A 17,802-nucleotide genomic window follows, 5' to 3' on the forward strand; every position below is an offset into this window, starting at 1 on the left:
ACTACAACTGTGAGTTTGTTATACGTATTTATGTATTTATAAAACAGAAAGATTTGTGAGGACCCATATTTGGGTATATATTTTCAAACTTTGTGACAACAAATGGAAAATTTACTCATTTTGTCAACACCCAAGCTCCAAATATTTGTGGAAACTTGATAGAATTGAACTTTTAAAAATCTTTTCCATCACGAAATCCACCTTTCAAGAAAAGAGTGAATATTTACTCTATTTACATATTCAAATGGGATATGGTATCTCTCTTTTCAAACTCCTAAATTCTCGCGAATGTGATAGGAGTATTTCCTGAAATCCCGCGTTTCTCGTTTAGAAAGTTCAATAATGTTTGCAAAAGAGTGATTTAGGATTCCATTGGTGAGATGTATCGTTCAAATATATGGAATCGAGTGGACAGAGATTAGGGTGAATTTGGGTACGATTTATTCCATGGCATGTGCAACCGTATATCGAATGATGGAAAAAAAAGGTTCCATACGCTGAGGTGGATGAATTTCAATTTGTTGTCACTCAATTTATTCAGAGTCACACACTGTCGCGGTGCCATTGATACCCATTGCGCATACCTTGGACACGATCAGCGCGAGAATTGCTGGGCGGTACCGTCTCCCTGGATTCCAGCACCGGCGCCTTCTGTGGCTTGTCTCCCTCGACACTCTCCTCATTTGTCCTCCAGTAAACGTCCTCAATTGTCGCCAAACACTGCAATGAATAATTGTACTTAGCATACATTCAAAATAAGAATGATTCCTTTGAATTTTGAAACTCTTCCACACCCCTTTAGGACGTTCGCGCGATCATTTCTTTGATGACTTTGACCATTGTTGTTAAGATCTAAACTTATTATAACGTTAAAACAAAGCTTTTATATTTGACGAATTTAAAAAAAAAACATGCAGGGAAATATCTAAAAGGACTTCGTAGTCCTGAGGATAAGCCGAAAATCTGACGTCGCAAGGGCTAACCAAGATCGAAAATGTATATGTTGGTATTCTGACGATATGACTCTTTAACCCTTCAAGGGCAAGTGGGTCACCGGTGAACCAAAGTAAAGAGAGATTTCTGACTGTTTAAAAGAAAACATAACTTTGGATATCTTGCAAAAATTTCTTTGGGTCACCGGTATCACTATCGTCTTTAAATGGTTAAAATTGTTCATCTCGGTATTCTGTGATTCCAAAATATCTTACTATTGATTTCTTTGTCCATTGTTTGAATTCCACGAATTTAAGCGTTGTCGTATACAGCTGAATAGGAATAATTGATTGTCGATCACTGATTGATCTTAAGGTGACTTTAGTGCTATCTTTGGCTGCGTGCGGAAAGTAAATTCTGAATTCTATTTCTTTATAAGGACTCTATTTCCATTAGAAATTTTATCAGAATCTGTCGAGTTATTGTATGAATTGTAGGAATTTTATACATTTTGAATAAAAACATGTCGATATTCTCAACTTGGAGAACCCCTTCATTATGGCTTTTACACATTGGAAATAGTATTCGTCAAAATTGATTTAAAAAAATTGACGTTTCTATCTGCAATAATAGGGGTAATTTGCGTTAAAAAACGTGTTTTTACAAGAATTGCTCTTAAGTGTGCAGACGCTTTTAAACAAAATCTAAAAACTTTTATTATTTATCTTCTGAATTTAATTGCATGTCCATAAAAACTAGATTTCTATAGGAATCGTGCTAAATTATACCAAAAAGGAATATAGGAGATCATAGGTTATTCAGACTTAAACATCAAATGGTAGAGTTAAGAGGTTTATCTCCCGTATACCCTTTAGATATTGCTTAACCCTTCTACTGACATAACAGGCAGAACATTTTTTTGAGACTTATAAAATTATACCTCTGTTACACCTTTTTAATCAGCCCAATTTTATGAAATCAAAATTACCTATCCTTTTTTCTGAAACGTTTTGAATACGTCTATCTTACTTTTTTGAACTGAAGTTTGATTGTATAAATTTGAATTTGTTGAGATATTCATAAGAAGAAGAAGAGTGCCAAAGAATGGTACAAAAGTACGGAACACTTTTGAGAAAAAAGGGATGTCAATTTCTACTTCATGAAATTTTCCTGATCTAAAAGGTTTGCCGAGGCTATTAGAATGGGAAAATTGATTTAAGTCTTAGAATTCCGTGGTTTCTATGCGGCTTAGAAATGAGGGACCTCTGGAAGTGGGGCTAAACTTATTTGGCAATCTGTGTTATACAAGCTTCGGACCTAAAAGTCCAAATAGACTAAAGCTGACCTCGAAAATATTTAGCTTACAAAATTTAAAAGTAAAAAGAATTAGACTTCTAATTGATCATTCTAAGCCAGCGTATGGCATTCTGTGATAAATCTTTAATAAATTATATTATCTTTAATAAATTATATTTATATTATCTTTAATAAATTAATTCTCCATGGATAACATGGGCTGCTGGTACAATTGCACGCATGACACCGTTCGCAAGACTTGTGGAATGAGTCGAAAACGAGTTGAAGTGCACATGGCAATTGGTTGAGATCAGTGGCAAAGACAATCAGAGCCAGTGCCCCCATAGCTCAGTTGGTAGAGTATTCGCCTAGATAGCGAAAGGTCCCCAGTTCAAGCCTGGGTGGAGGCAGGAATTTTTTTCCTCTTTCTATTTGGGTTAAATTTGTTGGTTGGGAAATACTGGTTCTGATTGTTGTTCTCTGTGCAAAAACACAAAATTTATTGGGATTACGTACCAAGCGAACAGAAGTCTGTTCAATCACTTTCATAATAAATCTTTACTTTTAAATTTTACAGGATAAATATTCTCGAACATCAGCTTTAGTGTACCCTAGTAAAAATTAAAGGGTCGAATTGATCCTTTTCCGAAAAAATGGATCATATTTGATCCTTTGAAAGGTTCAGTTCTATCTTTTGAAATTTTGTATGCGTATTTATCACCATATTATGTTTCATCGTAAATTTATTACTCTTATAGCATTTCTCTCATCTGAGCGAACACCAAAGATGACTTTTTCATTGTTTTTATTCGTTTATTCCGGAGATAAATAGGTGTCAAAATAGTGACCCTTTCAAAGGATTATCGGTGACTTTTATTTTTACCAGTGTATCTTAGCCTTTGGGCCCTAAGGGTTATGCATTAACATCTGTTCTTATTTCTTAACCGAAATTTTTTTTTGGCTAAATCATTGATTTCGAATTGTAATTAAGAGTAATTGACTAATCAGGTTTTGGAAAAAAAAGGAATTGATTTTTATAAATTCAAGATCTTCGGGAATTGAACTAAATTTTGGGCCCGATTAAAATCTGAAGAACAGATTATGATTATTTTTCTTGTTGCTAATTGCTGCAGATGACCAACTACAAATCAGGAAAGCTCAGACATTGCTCTCTTATAAGTTGAAACATAGAATTTTCTTTGTTTTGCACATATCGCTCGCTTCTAAGTTCTAAAGTTATTTAATACTCTGCCTTGGCTTTGTTGCATTTATGTAAATAGGATCTACTCCTGCAATGGCTCAAGATCGATCCCGAAAAAGCTTCTTGAGATGCTTATGAATAAGGAGGTGTATAGGTCTAAACTTGGTGTGTTAACCCTGCGACCCCATTAGTTATAAAAACCCCGATATGTTATAAAAATCCTTTGTTTAAATTACTTTTGTGAAATACATTCTCACAGTCGTACAAAAATTACATAGTAGAATTGATTTTTTTTCTATGTATATACCCAGGAACAAAATGAGTATATAGCGAAAATATATTTTTTTGAATGCCGGGGGCAATTTAAGCCCATGTTAGTAGGTTTTTTTTGTCCCGGAAAACAATACTGCACGTGAGGGGTCAAATGTTCTTGTTGAATGGGTCAGAAATTGTGACGAGGAGTATGGGAGAACAAATGTAATGATTAGAAGATAGAATGGACTCACTTTCAGCTTCATGTCTCCACTGCGGAAATGCTTAACTCGGACACGAAACTCCAGTCCCAGTATCGACGTCTCCAGTCCCTCGCGGCCAGTGACAATGTTATCGTATTTCCGCATAAACGAGTGGTCTGCCTGATGGCCGTTGATAAACCAGTTCAAATGGGCTGCCGGCTTAGAGCGACCCGATGTGCAATTGACACGCACGATGTCCCCAATTTGGTATCGTGGTCGTCCACCCGTGATGCGAGGTCCTTCCTCAGGCAGTGCTGAAATTTTAATTGACTTCAGTAACTCAAAATATTGTATCAGAAGCATAGTCCACAGAGTGTTTGCAAAAGTTTTCCCAATCCCTCAAGTTTAGGGGAAGCTTCATTCCCCGACCTCCCCCCCTCTCTCTCTCTCTCCTTCTATCTCATTTTCTGTTGGTCCCTAGAGTATATTGGGGATGAAATATCCCACAATAACGCAATATTTGTTCATTCTTTCACCCAACCTGACCACTCCAGCGGCTGCTCAATGGGTGTGGATAAAAGATTGTGTAACATTCTCATTTAGGCTGACCCTCCATTCTACGTGATTCAACTGAATAACGAGAAGATTGCTTTCCAATCCACAACAACCGGGCGTCCCCACAAAAGCGTGTCTTCTAAACTCACTCCCAAAAGCTCAACAGTCGTACGCGCGAAATGATACATGAAGCTTTTGAGATTGATTCCACAAACTATGTACGATATGGCTGCAGTGCAAGAGAATGTGTTTGTGGTGCGGATTAACCTAAGGGAAATTCATGAGGCATTCGTCTCGTTCTATGGCAATTTTCACACTTAATTTTCCGCATGATTTTCTCTCTTTTTCACCAGACAAAATATCCATTTTCATTCGTGATGAGGATTATAGAAATTTCATCAAAGCGATTATACGGTGCAAATCTACAAATGCATAGTTGACGCCATTCTGAAGTTTCAGTATATCGCACATATCAGTGTATATTCAGTCGTAAGTGCTTAAATTGCAATTAAAAATTATTATCTTATTACTAGTATTTTCGCGTTTATTTAAGAAGTCATATAAATCTTTTGAAATAATTAAAATCAACAGTACTATAATATTTAAAAATAAGCAATACATGGATCAAGTGGTAGATCCAAGCATGTGGCAAGTTTTTTTTTTATATGGAGCTATTTGAAGCCAATTCCTAAATTGATCTCGGACTCAGTTTACAGTGCTCCGAGGAAAAAATTTATTTAAACAAAAATTTAGTATATTTATCCCTCCATACGGAAAGGTATCTTATAATACAGAAAAGCTTCTCACTTTTTTGTTATTTAGTGTAATGGTCGTGAGTGGAAAAAAATTCTCATATAAATAATAATTAATAATTAATAATTTATTTATTCACAAAAATAGGGTCAACCCTTTTACAATTGTGAAAGAAAAAAAAGAAAAAAAAATGAGATAAAGAAATTATTAAAAAGAGAAGAAGTTAATAAATTCAGAAGTTTAAATTTAAGTACAAATAAAAAGATAAAAAAAAGTAAAGAAAAAAAGTAAAGAAAAATTCCTAAGCTTCTCAGGCTTCAACTTGAAAAAAGTTTCGAATGGCAGCTGCAGAAGAGCGCTTGTCATTCGGGACACTATTAAAAAAAGTGACGCCCTTAACGAACAGAGTCCTGTAAAGACATTCACCGTTCACTTTAGGCACCAACAGTCCCCGAACCCTGGCTGAGCCCCCCCTAACCAGAAGACTCGACAGGTACTCGGGACATTCAGAAATCAACAGATGAAACAGGAACAGTACAGTTCTCATTTTCAAAAGGGATGTTAAATCACATCCAATGAAAACGTTTCTATATGGAGTGATGTGATCTCGGCGACTTATGCCGCAAATATACCTGACACAATCATTAAAGGAAACCGTCAGGCGACGAATTGTGTCACTATCCGCCGCAAAAAACAGCTCTGCTCCGTAATTAAAAAAAGGAAGAAGAAGCGCTCGCGCGAGGATCAAACGAGTGTTATAGGGCGTGATGTCCCGGAAGCGTCTGAGGGTATACAGAGAATAATTGACCTTTCGGCAAATAGAGATGGCCTGATCAGACCATGAGAGAGTTGCATTGAAGATTATGCCCAGGTTTTTGACCTGATCAGAAAAAGGAATAATTTCACCGTAAAGGTGCAATGGATAGAAATCAAGGGAAACTCCTTTTTTAGAAATTACAATAGCTTGAGACTTTTTAGGATTCAAAATCAACCCATTTGATAAAGCCCAGTGCTCAATTCTGGAAAGATTAATATTCATAAGTCGAAAAGCCTGAAGGGAATTGGAGGGCTCACCCTCAACATAGATTTGAAGGTCATCTGCGTAAAGATGAAAAGAGCAATTCTGTAATACTGAGGGTAGGTCATTGATGAAGAGGGAGAAGAGCAGTGGGCCAAGTATTGAGCCTTGACCAATGCCCTTATTTAAGAAAGACGGTGAGGAACTATTCTCACAATACTTCACGATAAGAGACCTACCAGTGAAGTAAGATTGAATAAGGGCCACTGCAGAGGAAGAAAACTTAAAAAGAGAACATAACTTATAGCAAAGGAGATTGTGAGGAAGGCTATCAAAGGCCTTAGTGAAGTCCAGCAGAACAAGAATCACGAAGCGATTTCGATCTATCGAGGACGCAATGTCATGAGTAACTCTCAGAAGAGCAGTTGTAGTACTATGGCCCTTTCGAAAGCCTGACTGGAAATCACAGAGGAGCCTGTTTTCATCTAAATATTGCGAGATCTGCTCATGAAGAAGAAACTCAAAGGCCTTTGATAGTACAGGAAGAAGGCTGATGGGCCTGAAGTCAGAAGGAGATTTGGGATTAGTAACTTTGGGAATAGGAACTACAAGAGCCCATAAATTTAAATCGAAGTATGAGAAAGTGGCTTCAAATTTCAGGCAACTTGCCATTGGCGTGGGTAGATCGTTTGACTTGCTCGTATTTGAATTCTGATTATGTTATTATAATTTTCCAGCATTAAAGCTATTTATTCCATTTAGCTTTAAGTATAACTAAACTCGACTCTTCGATTATGATAAATATGAAGTTGGGGTGTTTGCAAGAATTGTTAGGATTTATGGCAGAATCACATTGACAATAAAATTCTCGCCGTAGCCTAACCGTATTTCGTTAATTTACGCATTTTCATTGCAATTCTTACGCAAATTTTTTTATTACCGTATTACCCTATCTCATACTCGGTGGCACTAGATGCAAATAATATAAGGAAATTGAAGAAATAAAACGAAAATTCGATAAACGGTGAGCAAAAAAAAACTGTAAGAGAAATTAATCGTACAGTTTTTTTGCTCACCGTTTATCGCATTTTCGTTTTATTTCTTAAATTTTCTTATATTATTTTCACGTAGTGCCACCGAGTATGAGATAAGGTAATACGGTAATCAAGAATTAGCGTAAAAATTGCAATAAAAATGAGTAAATTAACGAAATACGGTGAGCATTTTCCTGTTAATAGGATTCTGCCCTTAACGAGAACCTCCCAAGTCACCCAAGATGTTAAAATTCTGAAAATTGGAACCAATTTCCATTTGAAAATTAAATTTTGACCACATATATACATAGCTCGAGCTATAGAGGGCAAGGAGGGGCTTAAGTTTTTTAAAGCGAAAGAGTCCGATCAATGCCATAGGGGCTTGAGTAATTGAGAAAAGAAAATTTGGAGGTGTTTCAAAATCTTTTCAAAATGGGGGAAGGGGTTGGGAAGTTGTACCTGACATTATGTACTTCTAGCAACTTAACGCCATTAAACCTTTACCGAAAACCGCTTGCCGATATCTTTCTTCATTTTCTTTCCAGTAAGGGAATCCTGTAACAGTCTGGCAATGCCATAATGACAAATTTTATAGGAATATCAGGAGAGCTTTCTCGAAAAATAGTTTCTATAACCATATCATTGCCATACAACTTACATCGCACTAAAGAGCATGACTTTGAATTTAAACGATGCAAAGCACAAACATGGTTTTATTAATCTGAAGTTGATTATATGTACTCTAGGCCAGTTTTGTTAATTGCAAAATACGTGACATGAGCCTGCATCCTAACCAGATTTTTTTCCTTCCTTTTTTTCTGTTTTGCACAAACCCAAATTGCATAAATCTCATTACAAAATGTGTCAGACTTGTGTTGTGATTTCATCCCTAAGTTTTGTTGAAGTAGCAAGGAAAATTATGACTTTAATTTTAAAATGGTATGGAATTACAATTTATTCTTTTCTATCCCGGTGGTGTTATTAGTGGTGGAGTCGAAATGGAAATTTTGTGCAGAAAATGGGACCGTCAGCAAAACTGCAACTCCAGTGGATACTCCTCGTCAAATAAATTTTTCCTGCCACACAATGCCACGACGATGTAGTAATGTAGTCAGTCATCCGTGAGGTCGTATAGTTTAGTTGTGCAAAGTATAAAAATTTATAGTTCCGTTCTGCACAATTTTACACCCCTTCATGTCTTTGGTCTCCCCATACAACATTCTCTCACTTGAGCATCATAACAATAAATAGGGGGTTGATGGACAAGAGCTGAGCTCCGCAGAGAGCCCGATGAGCAGAGTCGCTGATATAAATTATTAAAATTACAAACCCGGGGTATAAAATATGTTTCTCTATGACCGCATATTTCTTTCCATCTACTTTTGTTTTTCACACAATCCAAAATTTCATTATCAAAGTGCATCGTAAACTAGACAATTTACCAATAGCAATGATCAGATTTCGTCATTTTATTATCCGTAGGCAAGGCATTTCGCAAAATAAATTTTGACTCATATTTTTATAAATCATAGTGAGGCCCCTTACACTTTTCATGATTGTAAATTCCTATTGAATATGATTTTTTTTTAATCTTAGTCATTCAAAGGTGAAAATTTTTTTACATGGTAAAAATGCACAGAAATTCATGCATCACAGTCATATTATTTAATTAAAGAACCAAAGTGCCTAATTCACAATTTTATATAAATACTGTTTCAAAATTATTTGGCGTTGCAATAATTTTGAAAAATTGCAATATCCGAGGGCTGGCGATATTCAAATACTGACTATATTTCCCTATTTAATGAAATTTTCCTATAATAAATTATGTTATTGCATTTTATACAGAATCGAGTAGGATTGAATTGCATTACGATACAAATTTTCAGCAATTCTAGAGTTCTTTAGTAAATGTCGAAGTGTATTGTAGGGGAAAGTACCCTCCCTCCGAACGTTCATGCCTTCGAATAATGTGAATTTCTTCTGCTTTTCTTAAGAGACTTACTGAAGTTATCACACTTGCACATTAACACTTTAATATGATTCACATTAATTGTCGCTGGTGAGAGTCCAAATGTGTAATTTGTGTGTTTGAATCATTTTATATTCAAAATTTGATCTATTTGTTGGTAAAAAGGTAGACTTGGCCCGCAAAATTTGACATAAATTGATTTATAGCATTAATGCGAAAAATTAATGCGATTTTCTCTTTTATTTTTTAATGTGAAAAATATTAATGCTTTAGGTAAATTTAAACTTATTTTTGCAGGCCAAGTCCACTATTTTATCAAAAAATAGAAAAACCCCAAATATTAAGTGACTCAAAGACACAAATAACATATTTGGACGCTCACAAGCGACAATTAATGTGAATCACATTAAAATTTTAATGTGCAAGTGTGATAACGCCGTTACACATAATTTTTACATAATTATAAATAAATTGATGGTAATTAACTAATATTTAATAGAAATGTGCAAGCATCTTACGAAAAATTGAAGAAAATTCACATTATTCGAAGGCATGAACGTTCGAAGGGAGAGTACTTTGTCCTACCCATATTTCGCTAAAGTGGTCTTCAGACTAGAGGTGTTTGCCCAGTTCCCTAAGGTATTAAAATTCTAAATAACATCTTATTGGATTTTCAAAATCTAATGGATAATTTACTCCTAATATGTACTCAATCCTTTATCAAAATAAAAAAAAAAAATCAAAAAATGACTATAAAAAATTAGGGAAGTTAAGCCATATGGCTAAGATGAAGCCCGTATAAAGGCTTTGATAGGTATAAGTTCTCCATTAATTTTTCAATTGAATTTAATTTGATACCCATTTAATCATCTCAGTTAATGCTGAGTTGCAGCTGTCGCCGACTTACCACGACTGATTTCATTAGAAAATCTGCAAGAACGCTGAATAATATTGATCCAAGTTTTTGTAATACCTAGACTGCCTTTCTTTTCTTTGCCTTTAGCTTTATCATACTTTTACTCTTTTATTATATTGTAGGGGAAAGTGACCATGCTTGATACTGTAAAATGATGTCCGAGTTTTGGATTTTTTTTCTGACTACCACATAAATCGCAGCGTTTTTTCCACTACGACAAAAAAATGTCACACTTATTAGGTCCATAATCCCACCTGAAGTAATTCCTGGAAATCCTTCTAATTTCCCCAGAAGGAAAATGAAAATACAGTGGCGATTATTATAAGGGTTGGACCATATGCCTACCTGTATTGAGATTTTCCCTACCTATATCAGCCCATTTTCCGCCGTAAATATTACACCGGACACAAAAAATGACACATTAATATTTGGACAGAACTCTAATCTACCTGATTAATTTGTTTGCACAAGGGATAAGATAATAAAGAATCGCTTTTAAGCAATTTTTCTAGGACGTATTTTCACAACAAAAATGAAACCATTTTCCTAAAATATGAACACGAAAGTTTAAGGTTATGTCAATTGACACAAACAAAAATGAAACATCTGGTGATTATTTCGCTAAAAAAATCTATTTTCCAATGTTTAATGAGTATTTAAGTTAATAAGTGATTGAAGAAATGTGAAGAGGAAGACCACCTAACTTCCACCGTTGCCCTGTGAAGCCTGATATCCTCTAAAAATTTCTTTGGAGGACCGCACAACTCCCTGAAGATATCCAATCTACACAGTAGCAGAATTAGGGATTTGGCTCAGGATTGAAGCTTTATCGGATGAACAGGACCATCAGTACAGATTTTGAGAAAACCTCAGGGGCAGTTAAGCATCTTAAGCAGTTTTTATTGAGTAAGATGTGATATTGCCCTCCACTTCCGGAAACCATTGAACTCAAAGTTCACTGCTGACTTTCCGGAAGATCAAGATTCCAAATGCTGCAGATGCAGAAGTGTCCTGTCCCCAGTTCTCGTTCTGTTTTGGGAAATTTCCTGAAGATTATAGTCTGCATTGACTGTTTCATCCACACTGTTGCGTTTCTCACTTCTAACTTTGATTTTCACCATCTTCTGGATCTTCTGCGAAAATAAATTGAATATATATTGTATTGTATTTTTATCGCTAAAATGAATAAAATAATTAACTCACCTTACTTTGAACTGAATCACAAATTGTTTCACAATCTTCATAAACTTACTTCTTTTGAAAAAAAAAACAAAATATGAAAGTGAGGTTATGTTAAAGGTACACAAAAATCAGTTATAAGCTGTGGGAGCTTATGGGAGATGTGATTCTTTCATTGTGTAATCGGTTTTTGCAATCTTTAAAAAATATTCTTATGTGAAAATACTGCAAATTTGTTCCATAAATACTCAATTGCGGCATAATTGTGTGAGATTATTTTTGATTTATTGACTTTATGGTTTTTACTTTCTAGATTCTAGTATTCGATCAAATCGCATGATTACAATAGGTGTGAAGACGAAGGAATCTGACATAATGATAGTGAATTATCAAGCACGGCTCTTTCTTATTATATAGCATGGACATAAGCAGGATTTATTAATTTTCCACCACCCACAAAACAAGTCTTTCTTAGGAAAAAGATTTTTCCACAAATATTAACCATGGTGAACCCTAAGTGACCTGTAATAGGAATTTCTTTTGATAAATAATATTAACTATGAAAAATCGTATAAAATGTCATCCATAGAAATTACAGATTTGGGTCTATTTTTTATTTTTGCTTCCTAAAACTGGGAACAAAGGGCTACGCTCCTAATTTTATCAGGAAATGTGAGGCTTAGGACCAGCTATTAAAATATATTGTCATAAGTCACAATTATTGATTAACATAGGAAAAAATTAGTTATTATCAAGGTTGGACGTTATCAAGCATGGTCACTTTCCCCTACTGTCTTTTCTCTGGCTTATACAATGTGAGAAGAAAAATTTCCACAGTTTTGCTCCGGAGTAAGTTTGTCACCAAGGCTAAGACGGTGGTGGACGCATAATGTCTGTTATTATGCCTCTATAAGAGACACACAGTTTCAAAGGTAGTTTTATTTTTTAAATAAATAAATAAAAAAAAAGATTTCACCTTTCATTTTTTCATTGGAATAGAACCATTATTTTTTTCATACGGTCAATAAGTTTTTATTTTTCCCTTCAATTCGCCGTTTAACGTTAAAATCGTAAGAAGGAGAAGAGAAAAAATTGCGCTTCTAAGTTTTCTATTTGTGCCCGAACGTTTGCAAATCCTATCAGTGGTCGTTTACTTTCATATCTGTATTTTCGAAAATACTTGAAACTCACCTAATAGGCTCCTGAAATTTTTGTGGAATACTATTACAGATAGTTTAAATTTTAAATATCGATTTGAACAATAAAAATAAATTCGATTTTTTACCGTGTAACAAAGGCTTAAAGTTGTCTACGTTATGATCGTTGTGATAGTAGCCGTACTCACTATGGCGTTGTTATCTCGTAATCTCCGTAATCTGTTATCTTGTTATAATTTTTCATTTATAAAATACATTACGAGAACATAACGAGATAACGAGATAACGATATTACAAGATAACAGCGCCATAGTGAGTACGGCTAGTATATTAAAAGTGGAAATTACAGTTGAATTTGATTTTCTTAATCTAAATAATCATAAATAACAAAATAATGTTTGGGAATGTTTGTAATGTTTGGGATTAAGGAAATTAGGATTAGGAAATGACATATAACGCGACTATGAGCTAGTTTGTTAAACCATTTTTGTAATATGCCATAATCTACATTTCTTTCAAGGTAAAATTTTTCAATATTACAATTTAATGAGTAATGGCCTCTACACACTTGAGAAATTTTTGTCCATATCTAAGCAAATTCCCTATGCTAGTGTAGGAAAAACTCTTCAATATGGACAAAAATTTCTCTAGCGTGTAGAGGCCATAAGTCAAGGTGAAAAAGTACTTCATTATTTTTACATTATATTATAAAAAAATAATAATTAGCTCCGAAAATATTAAGCATTTCTAAGGGAATCTTATGTGTGTGTGCTACTATTCTACGCAACTAATCGAAAGTTTACTCAGTTTTTTTCAGTTTCAATAATGTTCTTAATCCCGAGACCTTCTGTACGGTATAATAAGCAATAAGTTTCTGTCATATTATGATTATTTTCTATTATAATAATTTAATATATTTTACATGGCATCTGTTAAATCAGATCTCAAAGAAAATCGAATTAGCTCATCTTAAAAATCCCATCACGAGAACTGATCTACGCTTATCACTCTTTTATTTGCTAAAAAGCATCACTTACAGAAACCTTTCCTCACGTGGGAGATTTTTTCTATAGAAATAAAAATGTTCAACATAATAAAATTCTGTTAAAATTTTAATACAATTTATTTTTCTTTCTTGCAAGACATTTCACTGCATTTTTGTTAAAAAAAGTATCACTAATAGAGTTTCAAATTGAATCATATTCCAAAAATATGAATTGATATATCGCTTTTGTCCATATTGATGTCAAATTGCAATAAAAATGTCAATCGACAGTAAAAAAAATATCTGTATATTTGGCTTTTCCACGGGTGTCACGGAATTTTTAGATTATATATAGCTCAAAGGGAATACGCCAGACAGAGGTAGAAAAAAGCGCGGAGTTTGGGGATTGCAAAATTCCAGCGGGGACTAGTGCAAAAGGGTTTTCATGCATTTTGTGGAGTAGGTCAGAGAGTCAATAAATCGGCTCAACTTTATGGCCTAAGTGATTATATACCAACTCATGCTTGAGAAGAAAACTTCCATGTTCGTCATACATTTTGGGGCGGAAACCGTAATAACTCTTCTATATCCGGGGCCTCTTTTTCTCCTTAATACCCACCCAAACCATTACACGATATAAATATTTAACTCCCACATATCGGGTGGTTATCACCTGGTTATTATTTATTATCACCGTTCACCCATACACTCGTTCTCTGGTCCCAAAGAAGATTTGCCAGAGCAGATATGAGATCAAGAATTTTTATTTCTCATGGTCGAAGCATCCTTACACAATTCATGTGGCGGAAGAGAAGGGATTTTCTGACCATATTTTCTACCCTGGCTACCAATGTGAATCGTATGATTATTTGTTTCCGGCTATTTCATATATTGATAGCAATTTTCTACCGTACAAATTCTCACCAGAGAAGGAAGACGCAGAGAACATCCTTCTGCTCTTCTGTAGAACATCCTAAAGTGCTCTACAGATCTAGACTTGGGAGTTAAACCAAAAGTCGTAGCTAATTCAGGGAAGAAAAGAAAGAGAATAAGACGTGCAAAGCGTCCTGGCATTGCATAATACTCGAGCTCGTGAAATGCTGCACTTTAAATTTAATTTTAGTTAAATTCAGAATCTATTGGATCCAGTATAGACATAGAGGAAAGTACTCTCCCTTCGAACGTTCATGCCTTCGAATAATGTGAATTTTCTTTTAGTTTTCCTAAGAGACTTACTTCTATTAAATATTAGTTGGCTTATCATTAATTGTTAATATTTCCGTGATAATTTAGTGTAAATTTCTTACGAAAAACAAAAGAATTTCACATTATTCGAAGGCATGAACGTTCGAAGGGAGAGCACGTTCCCCTATCAGGGATTCTAAGACCTTTTTTAACGATTCCAAATTTATCTCGATAGGCTGAGAAATGAACTATCTAGAACCTTTGAATCCTTTGACCTTGAATAATTCAGGAATATTTTGAATATGATTGAAAATCTAGCTAAGTTTTTAATATGAAGAAGAGAAAAGACAGTAAGACAATAAAAGCTTAATTTATGAGAAATTTTAGCGTAATATTTTCAACATTTTTCACAAATGCTCCATTTCATATATGGGTAAATGTATCAACTCTGTTATTGCCTCTTTCATAAATTTTATATGATATGCTCATGGAATGTATCTTTGTCATCATTGCAATGCATATACTAGAGAGCAGAGGATTTTTTCCATTCACTCAAGTCTGTAAAATTTAATAAACTGTACCACATTTCATTGGTGAGTATCAAGAATATAAAACACAATAAGTGTATCAGAAAAGGGCCGGGAAGCTTAAGGTAAAAACTCTTCTGCAACTATTAAAAGAGAGAAAAACTAATTTTTATACGGCAGTAGTTGTATAACGGAGGATGAAAATTCATAAAGATTTTTATTAGAAAAATAAAACAGAAAAATATGTTATTTAATATCGTTTTTTTTTAATTTAAAAGGTTTCTTCTAATGTAATCTACTGAAATAATTCCAAGTTATGCATAAAGAAACACAATTGGAAAATTTAAATAAACTTTCAGCTCAGGTCCTTTACAATCTTAGCTTTTGCGGTTCTGTGTTAAATTCGACCTCGTCAGATTGGATATCGATTTTCGTGGACGTCCCGTCCGTGCCATCCCGTTCGGAGCAAGCGCTTCTGGAGAGAGAACGGAGAGAGATCTCGACAACGGGTTTTCGTCAAAGAGGAAATGTCGATGGGTGGCGAGAAGTAGGTGATGTTAGATCTAGACACCCCCACCTTTCTGTCATTTTGGAACACCCCCAAATTTTATTTTCTCAATAACTAAGCCCCTCTATTGCAGCAATCGATCTCAAATTTCAGTATGTTATAGCTGGCCCTAAGAGTTTTCGATAAAAAAAAATTTGAGTCCACCTGAATCCCTGAGCCACCTGAGGTGCTATATCTCCATATAGGCCATATCTCCGGTTCTATTTGTCAGAATTTGCAAATTTTTAACGTTTTTGTAAGTTTTCGTGGAATACTACAACTTTTTTGGCACCGATGCAGATGAATCCAATTTCAACGAAGGTTCAAATAATCGAAAAATCTATTTTCGAAACTGCGATATCACATATTACGAAAATTAGATTATGCTTTAAGTTTTAATATGTTGTAGCTGAGGTCGAGACTTTTCCAACTGTGGTCCGTACTCCACCCTTGATGTTCCCTGATCTGAGCTATAATCAGAAATACCTTGACCGGTCTGCATCTTTGATGTTTATGAAGCGATTTCTATGAAATTTTAGTGTATATCTGAGATCGAGACTTTTACTAACGATGGATTTCGTCCGTCCCCACTCCACTCCACTGTAACCACGACCCTTACTATAACAAAAATGACCGAGTTCAATCTCTAACCTTTATTAACCGATTTCAATGAATTGTCTTTTTATTTTGTCGGTCTTCTGTACTCTAACGACTTAAACAATTTAAAAAAGAAAGCGACCAGTGATAAGTCCAGATAAGCTTGATGTAGTAGCTGATATTCTTTACAGGTGATCTCGAAATACGTGCAACGCGTGGTCCTTCAATCTCGTAATACTTAAAAATTCGATTACGAATTGAATTTTTGAGGTAACAAATCTGTTTCCTTCAATTCACAATCGAATTTTTACGTATTTCGAGATGCAAGTGTAGTACATTGAGTGCACTACACTTAATCTAATGCATTGATTAGATAAAAGGGATAGGATGATATTGTTCAGATCAGGTTTTGCATATTGAAGCCAGTTTAATAAACACACTTATTGAAGTCACATCGCGTCTAAGGGCCTCCACAGACCTGAGGATTAGCCGAGAGACGGCTTAGCGTAATTATATTCGAAATAATGATTAAACTACATTTCTATAATTTTCCACTAAGTCGTCTCTCGGCTTAAGTCGTAAGTGTGTCTAGAGCATAATAAAGTATTGTAAATAGTCTAAATAAGTCTTTAATTAAAGTTGTAAACTTCGCCATTTAATAGAAAAAGTCAAAGCTATTATAACAAGTTCGTCGAGTTGCTCGCATTTCGAGGTCGTCTGTAAAGAATCTTGGCTACCATAAGCTTATCTGGGCTTGTCACAGGTCATTATTAATCTTATTGAGTGTTGTAGCTTTCTGAATAAAGTACAGACTTTTAGAATTCAATGTCCAGGTTCCATTACCGTATGATGTCCTTTGATGAGAAATTAAAACCAGAAAATAAATCCCAAAATTATTTAAGGGTATAAAGTTCAATTCTGTTTTCAAACAATATTGTGTTACATTAATATATTTTTTCACAAAAAATTCTCTTTTCATATCAGTGAGAAATAAAGGCACAAAAAGTATGTCAATGTGAAAAATATCTCTAAAGCCTATAGTCGTTAAAGCAAAAAGAGGAAAAATACAAAAATCGCCAGTTGAATTTAAAAAAAAAAATGAACGACCGCAAAATATTTTTGACCTGAAAAATGTTTAGAGCGATAACATAAAAAGAGTGGAAAGGGAATAAATAGTCTCAGTGGGGTTTTATATATTTACAAAACAAAGTTGATCGTAACCTTCAGCTGAATCACAAATAGTGAAAGATTTTTGAATTCTTTATGTCTGTTGTGGTCAGGAAAGCTTTTGACATCAAAATCCCAAATAAAATTAGTGAAAGAGCTTCTAAAAGAGAAATTTAGGTACAGATGATTGTTAATGTAAATGTGTATACCTTTTGGTAAATTCGTTTCGAAGATTTAAGAGGTTTAAACAGTAATAGTCTTAGTAAATATTTCATATAGCACTTCAAAATAATCACTATAATCTCTCAGAAACCACAGGGAAAGG

The 17,802-nt window shown here is 34.5% G+C and overlaps 1 protein-coding gene and 1 non-coding gene across 3 annotated transcripts in view; one reads left to right on the forward strand and one right to left on the reverse strand.

Moving 5' to 3' along the window:
- Window positions 1–17,802, reverse strand: part of LOC129805899 (uncharacterized) — a 304,927-nt gene that overhangs the window by 12,166 nt on the left and 274,959 nt on the right. For both annotated transcript variants that reach the window (XM_055854137.1, XM_055854138.1), the window contains exons 5-6: window positions 3,937–4,199; window positions 585–720 (exon numbers count right to left, since the gene is read on the reverse strand). In XM_055854137.1, the coding sequence (XP_055710112.1) occupies window positions 585–720; window positions 3,937–4,199 (399 nt within the window). The remainder of the gene's footprint in view (window positions 1–584; window positions 721–3,936; window positions 4,200–17,802) is intronic.
- Trnas-aga (transfer RNA serine (anticodon AGA)) lies at window positions 2,567–2,639 on the forward strand. The gene has a single exon. It is a non-coding gene; the product is annotated as a tRNA-Ser (tRNA).

Source organism: Phlebotomus papatasi, chromosome 3, assembly GCF_024763615.1.
Source record: "Phlebotomus papatasi isolate M1 chromosome 3, Ppap_2.1, whole genome shotgun sequence".
Classification (NCBI taxonomy): Eukaryota; Metazoa; Arthropoda; class Insecta; order Diptera; family Psychodidae; genus Phlebotomus; species Phlebotomus papatasi.